Source organism: Martes martes, assembly GCF_963455335.1.
Source record: "Martes martes genome assembly, chromosome: 9".
Taxonomy (NCBI): Eukaryota; Metazoa; Chordata; class Mammalia; order Carnivora; family Mustelidae; genus Martes; species Martes martes.
In genome coordinates this window covers 85024319-85037123 of record NC_137896.1, presented here as the reverse complement: position 1 = coordinate 85037123, position 12805 = coordinate 85024319, and the positions used below count along the sequence as shown (strand labels likewise).

At 42.3% G+C, this 12805-nt stretch overlaps 1 protein-coding gene and 1 pseudogene across 2 annotated transcripts in view; one reads left to right on the top strand and one right to left on the bottom strand.

Annotated features, from left to right (window-relative positions):
- Nucleotides 1-1962: 1962 nt before the first annotated feature.
- Nucleotides 1963-12805, top strand: part of PPP3R1 (protein phosphatase 3 regulatory subunit B, alpha) — a 74953-nt gene continuing 64110 nt past the window's right edge. Inside the window, exon 1 of the mRNA XM_080813778.1 lies at nt 1963-2381. Within this exon, the coding sequence (XP_080669904.1) occupies nt 2379-2381 (3 nt within the window). The 5' untranslated portion in view covers nt 1963-2378. The remainder of the gene's footprint in view (nt 2382-12805) is intronic.
- On the bottom strand, nt 7429-7818 carry LOC308349771 (small ribosomal subunit protein eS12-like; annotated as a pseudogene). The gene has a single exon. The product of its transcript is annotated as a small ribosomal subunit protein eS12-like (transcript).

Here is a 12805-nt window from a genome sequence, read left to right as displayed (position 1 = left end):
TGTAGAATGAGAAGGACCAAGTAAACTTGGCCCTTGTGTCTCACGCTTTGGTCAGTAACAGAGGCTAACCAATCTTTCACAGTGCTTAGCTTTTGAATTTCTGATTTAGGTTCATAGTACATACTTGTTGAATGATGGTAGTCTAAATTGGCTCAAATATTCACAAAATTTTGGGTTATTCTAAATCTACTGAATCCCATATAAGTCAAATTCTTTCTTGGTATTTAATCCTCAGTCAAAATGAGAATTTAATTTTCATTGAGTATGTCCGAAAGACATACACACCAATGCAGTTACAGTGATTACCTCTAAGAAGTGGAGTTAAGGGGGAGGAATTTTTTTACATACTACTTAAAAAAAATGAGCATATCTTAATTTTATGATGAACTAATTAAAAATAATATACCTAAAAAACATAAATGACACACATTTTAGCTTAGGGAGTTTTCCCAGTTTTAGAAGGTAACATATTAGTATATAAATAGCAACATATATAAGAAACTTAAATAGCAGAGGGAGCAGTGTTATTTCTTGGCCTTTCCTTGAAGCGTTCACCATATGAGACAATTTGTTATGTCTTAGTTACTTTTCTTTGTTCATCTGGACACATAAAGTAGTTCCTAGAAAGAGAGAGGGAGAGACAGAGAGACCGAGGGCATGTCTCTGAGCCTCTTTCCTTATCATGGAAAAATAATTACCACAAAGAATAACATTCTTATGGGAGAAGCGTCAACAGACTGCTTTAAAAACACTACAGCTTTTTATAAACTATTCAAAAGATTTGTCAATAAGGAGTTTCTGACCACTCAGAAAACATTATCTCCCCGTCTTTCATACACATAAGCCTCAAGATTATAAAAAATTTGAAAAGGAATAAATGGTTAAAATAGTTGCAAAATGTTTTCTTCACTAGCCTTATCACACCTCTCCCGTCGGCTCCCCCCGCCCCGGCCCCCAATAACTTTCTTCCTTATGCTCTTCCATTTCCCATTACAGCCTGAATTTTCTGGGAATGGTAATTGCCACCAAAGCAGATATAGCCCTACTAAAGGGATAAGTGGGCAATCTATCTTCGAATGTGTTTCAAAAACAAACACCGGGCACCCCGTCAAACGGCAGCTTGGAGGGTTTAAGGAAAATACAGAACTGGGTGAGGAAGTCTTTGCGGGAGTGGGAAGCAGTCCTTCCACTCAGCTGTTTTGTGGCTCCTCAAGCCTCACGCTGTAGCCAGCTTTGGCTCTTCTTCCCTGCCTTTCCAACCTAGCTCCTGACCCTGCCAGCTCATACTGGGGTGTGGGCCTGCGGGTGCTGCACCGGGGTGACGACAAACAGTCTAGATGCGCCGAGCCATTCTGTAGTGGGTCCAAGTCGGTACACCGATGCAAAGATAGCAATCCTCCGGAGTAAACGGATACTCTTCTAGCTCCAGGGCTCGGATTTTCCTCTTTTTTTGTTTTTGTTCTTTTGGTGCCGTGCCTGGGTGGCTCTGACTCCTTAAGGCCGCTCATCTGCGGCTCCCCCCGCCACGAGGTTCCTACTCCTGGAACCAAGTACGCCTTCGCCCACAGCTCGGGCACCCCTCGCACTTCCTCCCTCTCACTGCACCCTCGCATTTCCTCCTCCTCCTCCCGATCCAGCCTTCCTCCCACCTGCCCGCCTCCAGCCACATGACAGGAAGGGCTCCGCCACGCGACGTCACCGACGTCCGCGCCCCCGTCCCTGTCCTCCCCCCGCACCGCACGCAAAGGGCGGCCCATGGTGGGGAGAACGTGGTCGCGCGCTCCGCGATCCCCAACCAGAGCTCGCCAGAGCACCCCGGCGGCCGCCGCGGAGCCCGCGCGCGGGTTCCCGGATGTGCGCCGCTCGCGGAAGCCCCGCCCCCCCGCCGGCTCCGCGCGCGCCCCCGCCCTCCGCCCCGCTGCGCTCCGCTTTCCCCTCCCTCTCCCGCCCTCCCCCTTTTTCGTGCCTTGAGGTTGCGGGTCAGCGCGAGCCACTGCAGTGAGTCCGTCACGGCTCCGGCGCGAGCGCTAGGCTGTACCCCACGAGCCGCCTGACCCCTTCTCCCCCCTCTCCCCTTCCTCTCTGCCTCTCTGCCTCTCCCCTTTCTCGCTGTCTCTCCTCCCTCTCTCTCTCTGTCTCCGAATCTCGACCTTAATTTCTCTTCTTCCCCGCCCGCTCCCGTGTGCCCAGTCACCCGGCCGGCGCGGGCCCCGAGGCACCGCCTCCCTTCCCCCAACCTGCACCCCCTCCCCCGCGGGCGTCCCGAGGGCCGCAGCCGCCACAGCCCAGCGCAGCTGGGCCGCCGCCGCCGCTTCCTGCGGGAGCCCTTCTGAGCGCCGACACTCTTCTCCCGCGCGAGCCGCCGACCGCCGAGCAAAATGGTGAGACCTTTGCTTCCCCAATGCACCATCCCTCCTCCGCCCGCCGCTTCCAGGGCCGGGGGCGGGGGCGAGCCTCGATACCCCCGGCCGGCTTCCCCCAGTGGAAAATTCGAGAGACCTGGCCCAGCTGGGGCCGCGGAGGGTCCGGGAGAGCCCTCAGCGGCCCAGGTGCGTTGGCGGCCGGCGGCGGGTGGAGGCGGTGGGCCGGCTACCTGACAGGACCGCGGGGCCCCCGCGCCCGCCCCCGGGCCCCCGCGGGGCGCCCCTCCGCCTCCTTCCTCCGCGCGCGCGGGCCGCGACCCCCTCCTCCTTGGCCTTCCGCCTGGCCCTGGCCCCTCGTCGCCCTGCATTACTTCTTTCCGGACCCTCCTGCACGTGGAGCCCCCCTTCTACCCCCCAGACTCACTCCTTCAAGTTCGGGCACATTCCAGAATTCTGGGGAAATAATACGTGGTAAATGGCTTTTTATATAAGACCCACTTTCTCTCCAGAGCTGTTCTCTCTCCCACTCCGTTTTCCAACAGTGAGCCTTCGCAGGGATCCTGCCACTTACTTCTCCCCTCTCCTGTTAGTATTTTGGTGCTGTTTGCAACCTTATGGGGTTCCTTTCGCCGCAGCTTTTCTCTCTGCACTGGCGAACCGGAAAGGTCCAAGGTGTATATTCCTGAAAACGCAGTCTCTAACTCAGTCTTTGATACATGGGGATACTTGTTTTCAACGCTTCCTTGCTGTCCACGGCTTTTCGTTTTCTTTGTTACCTTCCTAAGTCTCTCTTGTGGTTGTTTTTGAATCATGGCGATTTAAATTTGTCTTTCCTTACCCTCGCATTAATCCCTAGGTAGAATTCATTGCTGTAGTGTTTCAAACCGACGCTAGGGGTGTGTCTCCCGCCTCTGTCACTGTAGCCAAGAAATCAACGACGCCCTTTTAGCCTGTTACCTTACCGGTTCCCTCGCCCCGGGTAGCCGCTGCAGTTTCCTCTCTGCAATCGCGAATTGTATACGTAGTAGGAAAAGTTCGCAGGGCTCTTCCATATGTATCAGATATTCAGACATGTGATTTGGTTGTTAGGCTTTTTCCAAGAGTCTTCCAGCAGTTGTCAGGAGATTTTTTAGACCGATTGTTTGACGTTGGGTAATTTCTTGGATTGTATTTCACCCTGTATGTAGAATTTAAGTGTTTCAAAATAGAGCGGTGGATTAGCGAAGGGAGAAATCCTGTTGACGGCAACTTAAAATCAGTTCGATGGGATTGTGAAGGAACAAAGTGAAACTAGAAAATTCAAGGAAGTCAGCTTTTATTTAAAATAGAGGACAAATGATTAAGTGCACTTATCAGTATACTTAAAATCCAGGTTAGGAAGAGGCTTAATAAATGATTAGTGAGTGATATATGGAGGAAGTTTTTCCCTGCCAACTTGGGAGACAGCTCAGATACAACTTTGGCCCCCAAAGTTAGAAAACTTCGGTTTTTCCAGAGTACAACAGAAAACAGTTTAGATCAAGGCTATTAATAGTGCAGTCTTTTTTTTTTGGCATAGTTTTTTTGGAGTTATGAATTGCACTTGAGTGCTTTACTGCCACTTCCTTATACATATATTTTACTTGAATGGCAGGATCTTGAAGATCTTTGACCATTGCAGTGAATGTTTTTACAAGCATTTGTAAACAATAAGTTGTGAGGAATAATGATCCAGCCTTTTGTTGCTTATGTGTTATACATCAGAATGAGCTGGTTTGCAAGTGGTTTTTTTTTTTTTTTTCCTGTAGTGTCCCCTTAGGAACCCCCCCCACCCCTTTTTTTGACCAACGGATTGAATTTGGGAAATTCTTCTTTAGCTCTTAAATTTACCTTCCTCATACTCAGTGTTTTCTTATCTTAAAAGAATATTCTAAGGTTTACCTTTTGATATTGTTTCCTTCTAGGTCATCATTTCCCTCTTTCCAGTTTTCTTTTCAGTATTTTCTGATTTATTCTTCTTTCTTCTGCCATTCTCTCAATACCATTTCAGGACCTAGTTAATTTGTTGTGACAGTGGCTTCCCAACCTTAGAATTATTTTAGTCTGTTGAATGCAGCACTGGTTTGAAGGTATCAAGACCATACCTACAGGTCACCTCTGCTGTATGGAATATTAATTAACTCACATAATTTGGGCTTTGGAGTGATCTGGTTCATTTTTCTAGTTAATTGAGCCTAGAATTCTGAAAATTTTCACTCCCTTTGGAAAACTTTATTATAACTCTTACTGCGTATCATGACCATATTGACAATTTTGTCAGTGGGTTTTAATTTATGAATTAACTTAGGAATATCACTGATTAATTGAAGTAAGGGGTAAGTAAAAAGATTGGATTGAACTTACCAACAATCTTTTCCGATAGGTATTTATTTTAGTTGCTGTGTTAAAAGTAGTTTATTTCCTTAAAAAAAAAAAAATAAATAAATAAAAGTAGTTTATTTCTTTTTTACCCGAGAGTTAAGTCTTTCCCTCCATCTACCTCTTTTTTGAATCTTAAACTGCTGAGCATCCAGGTGGCATGAAGATTTTACATACACACCTGAGTACCGAGCTTCTAGGAATATCCACCCCGCATCCAGTTGTCTGATAAAATTGTGTATGTTTACTGAAGTAAATAACTAGATGTCTTCACAATTCTTTTCTCTGGGTAGGCATCTGTATTTTAGATAGAGTACTTCAGAGTTACTGCCATGCAGAAAAAGAATAAAATGATTGAACAGAAGAATGTTTGTTTAGGTCTGTATGATTGAAAAGTCTCCGAGTAATTTTTGGAGGAGTAAATTTTGTAGGGGCGTTATTTTATTTTATTTTCTATTTATTTTAATTAATTTTTAAAGACTTTATGCATTTGAGACAGAGATAGAGAACACAGAGAGTGAGAGAAAGAAGCAGACTCCTTGCTTAGCAGGGAGACCTTTGTAGGGCTTATCCCAGGACCCTGAGATCATGACCTGAGCCGTAGGCAGATGCTTAACTGAGCCACTCAGGCCCCCCTTTAGGGGCATTTCCAGAAACTTAGTTAACTTTTCATGCATCAGAAATAGTTTTCACCATGTACTTAGTATAATTTAAAAATAGGATTTATTTTGGGGCGCCTGGGTGGCTCAATGGGCTAAGACCTATGCCTTCGGCTCAGGTCATGATCTCAGGGTCCTGGGATCGAGCCCCGCATCGGGCTCTCTGCTCAGTGGGGAGCCTGCTTCCCTTCCTCTCTCTCTCCCTGTCTCTCTGCCTACTTGTGATCTCTGTCTGTCAAATAAATAAATAAAATCTTTTAAAAAAAATAGGATTTATTTTGGATGCATATATCAATATGGTGCGTAAGTAATTGGCTTTTTAAAAAAGATTTCTTAGGAAAACCTTTAATTTTATAAATGACGTTTTTATGTCTTTGTGTTTTTAAACTTTTTATTAAAATTATTTCCACAATCTGGGGTGCCAGGGTGGCTCAGTTGGTTAGGCATCTGCCTTTGGCTCGGGTCCTGATCCTGGGGTCCTGGGATGGAGCCTGCATTGGGCTCCCTGCTAGGCGGGGATCCTGCTTCTCCCTCTCCCGCTTGCCCTGCTTTTGCTCTCTCTCTCAAATAAATAAATAAATAATAAAGTCTTTAAAATAAAATAATTTCCAATCTGTAAATAGAATTCAAAACATTTATTGCTGTCCGTGATACCTGCAGTTGGAGTTGCATACAACGTATTTTAGTTCAGATTCTGTGACAAAGGCTGTATAGCAACAACAAAGTAAGCAACCTCTGTATTATGACCTGTAGAATTAAAATTCACAGTAGTCATGAGAAGAAAATTTCTCTGTTCATTATGTCCCATAGTGGATGAGAAAATTAAAAGGGCATAGATTGTAAGGTAAAGAAGCTGAGGGTCAGTCAGCAAAGCAATGTGAGGGACAGATAACTGTGGATAGATCAGGCATCATTCTAGGTAGTAAGGCAAGCAGAAGTACACGGTAGTATAAGGAGGTCAGCTTGGGCCGGGAGAATTAAGCAAGTCAGACCATGGGCCCAGAGGCTGGTCAAGCAACAGGGATTCATTCATATCACAAATACTTGTAGCTTTTGTCTGCTGTTCACTGGTTACTGTGCTTGGTTGTTGAAGATATTAAAATGACTAAGGCAGGTTTCCTATCTTCATTTAAATCTAGAAAATAATCAAATGCTAGTAGGTATGAAAAAAGTTAGTCCAAGTTACAATATGAGTAATGCACACAAAGCCTGATAGAAATTGAGGAAAGAGCAAGATCAGTTTTATCTGGGGAAGTTTTATAGGGAAAGTTTTATGAAGGAGGTGAAAATTAACTTGGGTCTAAAAAGGTTATTAAGATTGCAGAAGGCAGAGTTGGAGGCATCTAGGAAAAGATTCTTTAAATCCTGGAGACAGAGAAAACATTATTTGGAGTACTGATACTTGGAACAGCATTGTCAGCATCATCTGGGAACTCGTTAGGTCCTACCCGGACCAACTGAATCCAAAACTCTGGGGATGGAGGCAAGCAGTCTAAATTTTATAACTTTCCAGGTAATTCTGCTATATGCTAAATTTTGAGAGCCACTATTTAGAAAATAGCAAGGAATATGTTTATCTAAATTTTAATTGAGAATCTGTTAACATACCTCACACTGACTGTACAAACATAAGACACATTTGTAATTTCCAAGGAACTTAATTACATGGAGCAAACAAAACAACTATGCATTGTGGCCCGTGCTATTAACAAACTAAACGTGGGGTGCTTGAGTACTTAGTAGGGGTGGGGTGCCTGGCTGGTTCAGTCAGTGGAGTATGTGACTCTTGATCTTGGGGTTGTGGGTTCAAGTCCCACACTGAGTGTAGAGATTACTTTAAAAAAAGAAAAAAAAAAAGTACATGGCAGGGGAGAGGTTTAATCCAAACTGGGGTGAGGATGGGGCAGGAAGATGAATGGCACCCAGAAAGCTTCCTCAAGAGAGAGATGGTGTCTGAGCCTGAGTCTTTTTATTTTTATTTTTATTTTTGGAACAAGGACCAAATTTTTTCATTTCTTGTGTTTGAAGTATTCCTCGAGGACATCCTTTGCCGGATATCCTTTGCCATATCCCTTAACTACCACACAACTGCAGCCAGCCACTTCATGGGGTTTTTCCATCTCTGTCAGTTTTACAGAGGCCTATCCATTCGCCTTGTTTCTTCTGTCCTCAAGCTTGATTAGGTTGATTTGGTGTTCAGCACAAAGGGCCTCCACCAACGTGATATACATAGGCTCATCACAGTTGGATGCAAGTATACAAAGATGGGCTTGGTGCTTGTCTAAGTCTTTGGCAGTTTTGCCAGTTCCGTGTGCTAGGCCATCGTGGATGAGGGCAGTCTTCAGCACCTCTTGTAAAGCAGTATTAACATCCATTACGCCCTCAGCAGCAATGCCTTCCTTGGCTATGGTACCATGGCAGTGGATTACGAGTGTACCTGAATCTTGACTGCACCCAAGCCTCTGGCTCTGAGAAGCTCTGTGGTGGCCCGGAAAGAGCTGAGCTGAGTTTTAAAAGGATGAGTGTTTAGCCAATGAGAGAGGTGGTCTAGATACAGAACTTTAAGTTTAAAGCCACAGAGGCATAATATATATAAGCCAGTTCAGTATGGCTGGAGGGTGGAGGGTTAGGGTGATTGAGGCAAGATCATAGAAGAGTTTGCATATCATATGGAGGAGTTAAAATTTTTTTCCTAAACCAGTGGGAAACTATTATTTTTAAGCAGGAGAATGATATTGTCTCCTTTGTCTTATTAGAGAGATCAGCCTGGTGGCCATGTGTATAATAAAATAGGATAAATGAATATAGGCATGGTGGCCAGTTAATAAATTGTTACAGTACTAATGTGAGGACTTAAAAGACTATGGGAACAGTGGAAATGAAGAGGAGAGACCAGGTATGAGACACATTTTGGAAGGTAGAAGATAGGACTTGGTGACTGTTGGATTGTAGGAAGAAAAGGTGTGTACAGTGTGTGGCTTCTGGCTTGGGTGACTGGACAGATGATTGTGCCATCCATTCAGCAAATATTTATTGAGCACCTAATGGGTAAGATTCAGTTCTATAGATATAAGAAATGTTGTCCTGTCCTCAAGAAACTTGCAGTTTGCTGGGATGACTGTCATATTATTTCCAGCATTCTCATCATTTGGTAATTAATACTTGGAATGTTGTATTGCAAGATTCTGTAAGTTCAGTAGGATAGAGCGCTATGAAATATTAATGGTGCTTACTGAATAGCTATCGTGGCCTAGGATAGAGGAGACTTGTTAACCTGAAGGTGGGAAGAGGTAATATATGTTAGAACAGTGATTCTCAGTATGTGAATCCTGAACTGGCTGCATCAGCATCATCTGGGATTGTTTCAGAAATGCATTTTCTGTGCCTAGGAGGTATAGGAAAAGGAGATATGAGGGAGTAATGTTGATTTCTGTTTTGGACATGTTGAATTTAAAGTAGTTGTGGATTGGAGCGCCTAGGTGGCTCAGTTGGTTAAGCGTCTGCCTTTCTGCTCAGGTCATGATCCCAGGGTACTGAGATGAAGCCGTGTGTGTGTGTGTGGGGGGGTCCCTGCTCAGTGGGGAGTTTGCTTCTCCATCTTTCTCTCCCTCTGCCCTTCCCCCCCGCTCTTTCTTTGTCTCTCTCTCAAATAAACAAAATCTTAGGGGGAAAAAAAAGTAATCGTGGGTCATCTAGGTGGAAATGGCGAACAGGTCATTGGATCTCTGTGTCTGGAGCTCAGAAGAGAAATCTGGATTGAGATTTAAGATTTGTGCATTGTCTGTCCAGGTCTCTTAGTTAGTAGTTGAAGCCATGAAACTGGATGAAATCCTATGGAGAAAGAATGTTAAATGAGAAGAGGGTAAACCCTAACACTGCATTTAAGAGGTAAACAGAGGTTGAGCAATTCGCAAAGGTTGTCTGAGAATAAATTGCCAGAGAGTGTTGGAAAAGTAATAGAGTGATGTCAGATTTGAAGGAGTCAGCAGTGCCTAGATATTACAGAGATCAGGAAAGAGAAGAACTTTAAAGTTTATCTTGGAGGCATCAGGAGAGTTCTGGTGACCCTGGCAACAGTACAAGAAAACACCATTTTGTACTGGTAACAAGAAAAGCCAGGATGCGGTGAGTTGAGGGATGAATGGGTGGCCAAACATTGAGTATAGATATTCTTTAAAATTTTGACTGGAAGGAGACCAGATAAAAGCTATGGAGTTTAGGTTTGAGGAAGAATTTATTTTGGAGTAAAAGGAATAGTCTGGAAAGAGGGAGTGTTGAGGATTCAGAGGGAGAAGATGGAATTGTTAGTAGTTTGAGGTTACCCAAGAAGGTAGGATGAAATAGGACTCCCCTTAGGCAGTTTAAGAGATTTTTTTCTTAAATCCATTAACAAGAGAGGGAAGGAAATAAAAATGAAAACAGTTATAGAGATCATAATCTTTAAGACAGAACTTCACTTAAATCCTAGGTAATAGAAATTAGATTGCCGGGGGAAGTAAACACTGAGAATGCAGAAGCCTTGTCTTAGTTTTTTCATTGTTCTTTTACAAATACATGTTACATACTGGATATTAAGTAGTGTTTAAAGAAGGAATATGTGAATGAGTAAGTGGAATAAACTAGTGAGTGCTGATGAGACAGTGGAGGCAATGAGTGTCAGTTCCTTTTCTGAGACATTTATTAAAAAAAAAGGTTAACCTTTACTGGTTTACAGTTGGGATGAGTTCTATTTAGGATAGCAGATGTTGTATTCTTTATTTTCAAATATTTCACTTATTTGAGATAGCGTGAGTGGGAGAGCACAAGCTGGAAAGGAGAGGCAGAGGGAGAAGCTCCATCCCAGGACCCTGGGATCATGACTGAGCCAAAGGCAGATGCTTAACCAACTGAGCCACCCAGGCGCCCAGATGTTGGTATTCTTTAGATTTACAAGAGAAGCCCACTCGAGGGAGCCGTAAGAAAGGATAATTAATGGAATGAGTCCTAGAATGCGTACTAGAAGTTACAGAAAGAAGAGGGATAAAGGGAAAGAAGGGACATCAAAAGAGAGGGGGAAAATATCAAAGAGTGAGGTGAGTAGGCCATGGCAACAGATAGTTTTAATGGAGTTCATGGGAGGTGGCCTAAATTCTCTCAGTAATTCAAGATAGTTTGAGGCAAGATCATCTGAAGTTGAGATTAAAGGCTGAGGCAAATGCGGTGAGATTGAGAGAGCGGAGTATGGAACAGGATTATAATACTGATTTGGGGGAGATTTGATATGCAGTTAATAGGGTATTAAGTAAATGTTATTAAATAGTGGACCCAGGAGCAAGCACCAGTGAGTCAGTGACCCAGGGAATGAATCTAAGAAAAAGGAGTATTAAGAAGAAAAGAGGTTAATACTTTGTCAGTGTTTGTTTTAATAATTTCTGACAAAGTTACATAGGTCTAAAAAAACCCATTTTCTGAGTACAGATTTTATATAAGGGGAACATACAGTTGTAGATTGATATTCTTAATTTTTTTTTTGAAGTTGTAAAGACACTGTTAATACATTTGCTTAAAATTCCGTTTATACCAGAAGGTATAAAATGGCAAGTGAGCCTCTTCAGGGCATGCCTTTTTCTTTTATTGATCACTGTTGAGTTTCTTGTGTACTTTAACGAAAGGGAGGGCTTTTTTGGGGGTGTTGTATTCTTCCTTTTTTTTCTTTTTTTTTAAACTTGGGACAGTGTGTGGATTTATTAACTTCTTTATAATTTAGTTCTTATTTGAAAGATTATACAGGTCAACTTTAAAGAGATTTTAACAATACCATGCTCTAGTTGACTCATTTCAGTTAGTTTTATTCGAAGGTTTTTAACTATTTCATTGTAAGCATGACTCAACAATTGAGCATAATTTTTTGATCAGGTAGCAATTTTGTAATGACTGAGTTTTAACAAGGTTTTTGTTTTGTTTTGTTTTGTTTTAAGGATTTTATTTATTTATTTGACAGACAGAGATCACAAGTAGGCAGAGAGGCAGGCAAGAGAGAGAGGAGGAAGCAGACTCCCTGCTGGGCAGAGAGCCCGATGTGGGGCTCGATTCCAGGACCCTGGGGTCATGACCTGAGCCGAAAGCAGAGGCTTTAACCCATGAGCCACCCAGGTGCCCCCCGACAAGGTTTTAACTATGACAATATTTTGCAAAATTACTCTTCGGAGAAAAAAAATTTTAAGTAATTTCTCCATGCAATGTGGGGCTTGAGTTCATAACCCTGAGATCAAGAACCACAGCTCTACTAAGCCAGCCAGTCCCCCAAGAAAATAATTTATTACAAATTTTTTTATACTTACTTTTTCCATTTATCACCTTAGTAAGTGTTAACAAAACAAATAACCATTTCTTAAAAAGAGAAAATGATCTCCAAAGTGTAGTCTATCAAACATCTATTCTATTTCAGGCTTGCCAGATTAAAATTACTTCCTCACTTTTATACTTCCAAATAAACCTTTTATTCAACAGCTCACATCTACTCTCCTTTTCTGAATTTTCTCCTTGAACTCCCATATCCTTTTTGTGGTCATGAGTTGACAGCTAATGCATAGATCTGGCACAGGAATAAATTTTGAAATGAGGTATAACTAATATGTTTCTGGATTTGTCTTTGGTTTTTATAATCTTGTACTGTAAAATTTTTTTAGATATTTGGAGATTTCTATAGGAAACCTTTTAAAATTTAGCACTGAAAATTCAACAGTCCATAGGTTTTTATAGGTTCCTTCCTTAGAGTTTTGTTTTGTCACTTAGAGCCCTTTGTTAGGAGTGTCACAAGGAGGGCCATGTGATAATCTATTGCTATCCCAAAAACATTTCTGTGAGATTGACACTTTGATTGGTTTTGGTAGCATTATTAAACTTATCTGTACTCTAACCAGTTCTCTTTTGTCCTTTGTAAATAATACATAGTATTAATTTTTGTGTGTGAGAATTAGATATGCATTTTAAAACCTAAGTACAAGACTGTGAAGCATAGCAACCTACAGAAAAGATCAGATCTTTATCATTGGCCTTAACGACGGAGCTGTTAGCAGTTTTATTAATCCTTAATCTGTCTAGTTTCAAGGCTGATACATAATATATTTTTTATCCTATCTGCCTGAGTGTGATGCCACAAGGAATCTCCTGTTACAGGTGTGCAATAAGCTGGCATCCTGTAGTATTATTTACTTGTAAGGCAATCTTTAATAAAATTTGGAATGTCAGGAAAAACAAGTGCTAATAGGTAATAAGGGAAGTCTTGATTTTGTATCTGTATATAGATATATCTATATTATATCTATATATAGATTTTATATGTATTTGTGTTGCAACTGTTTTCCTAACAAATGGAGTTTTATGAATTATAAACTAACTCATAAT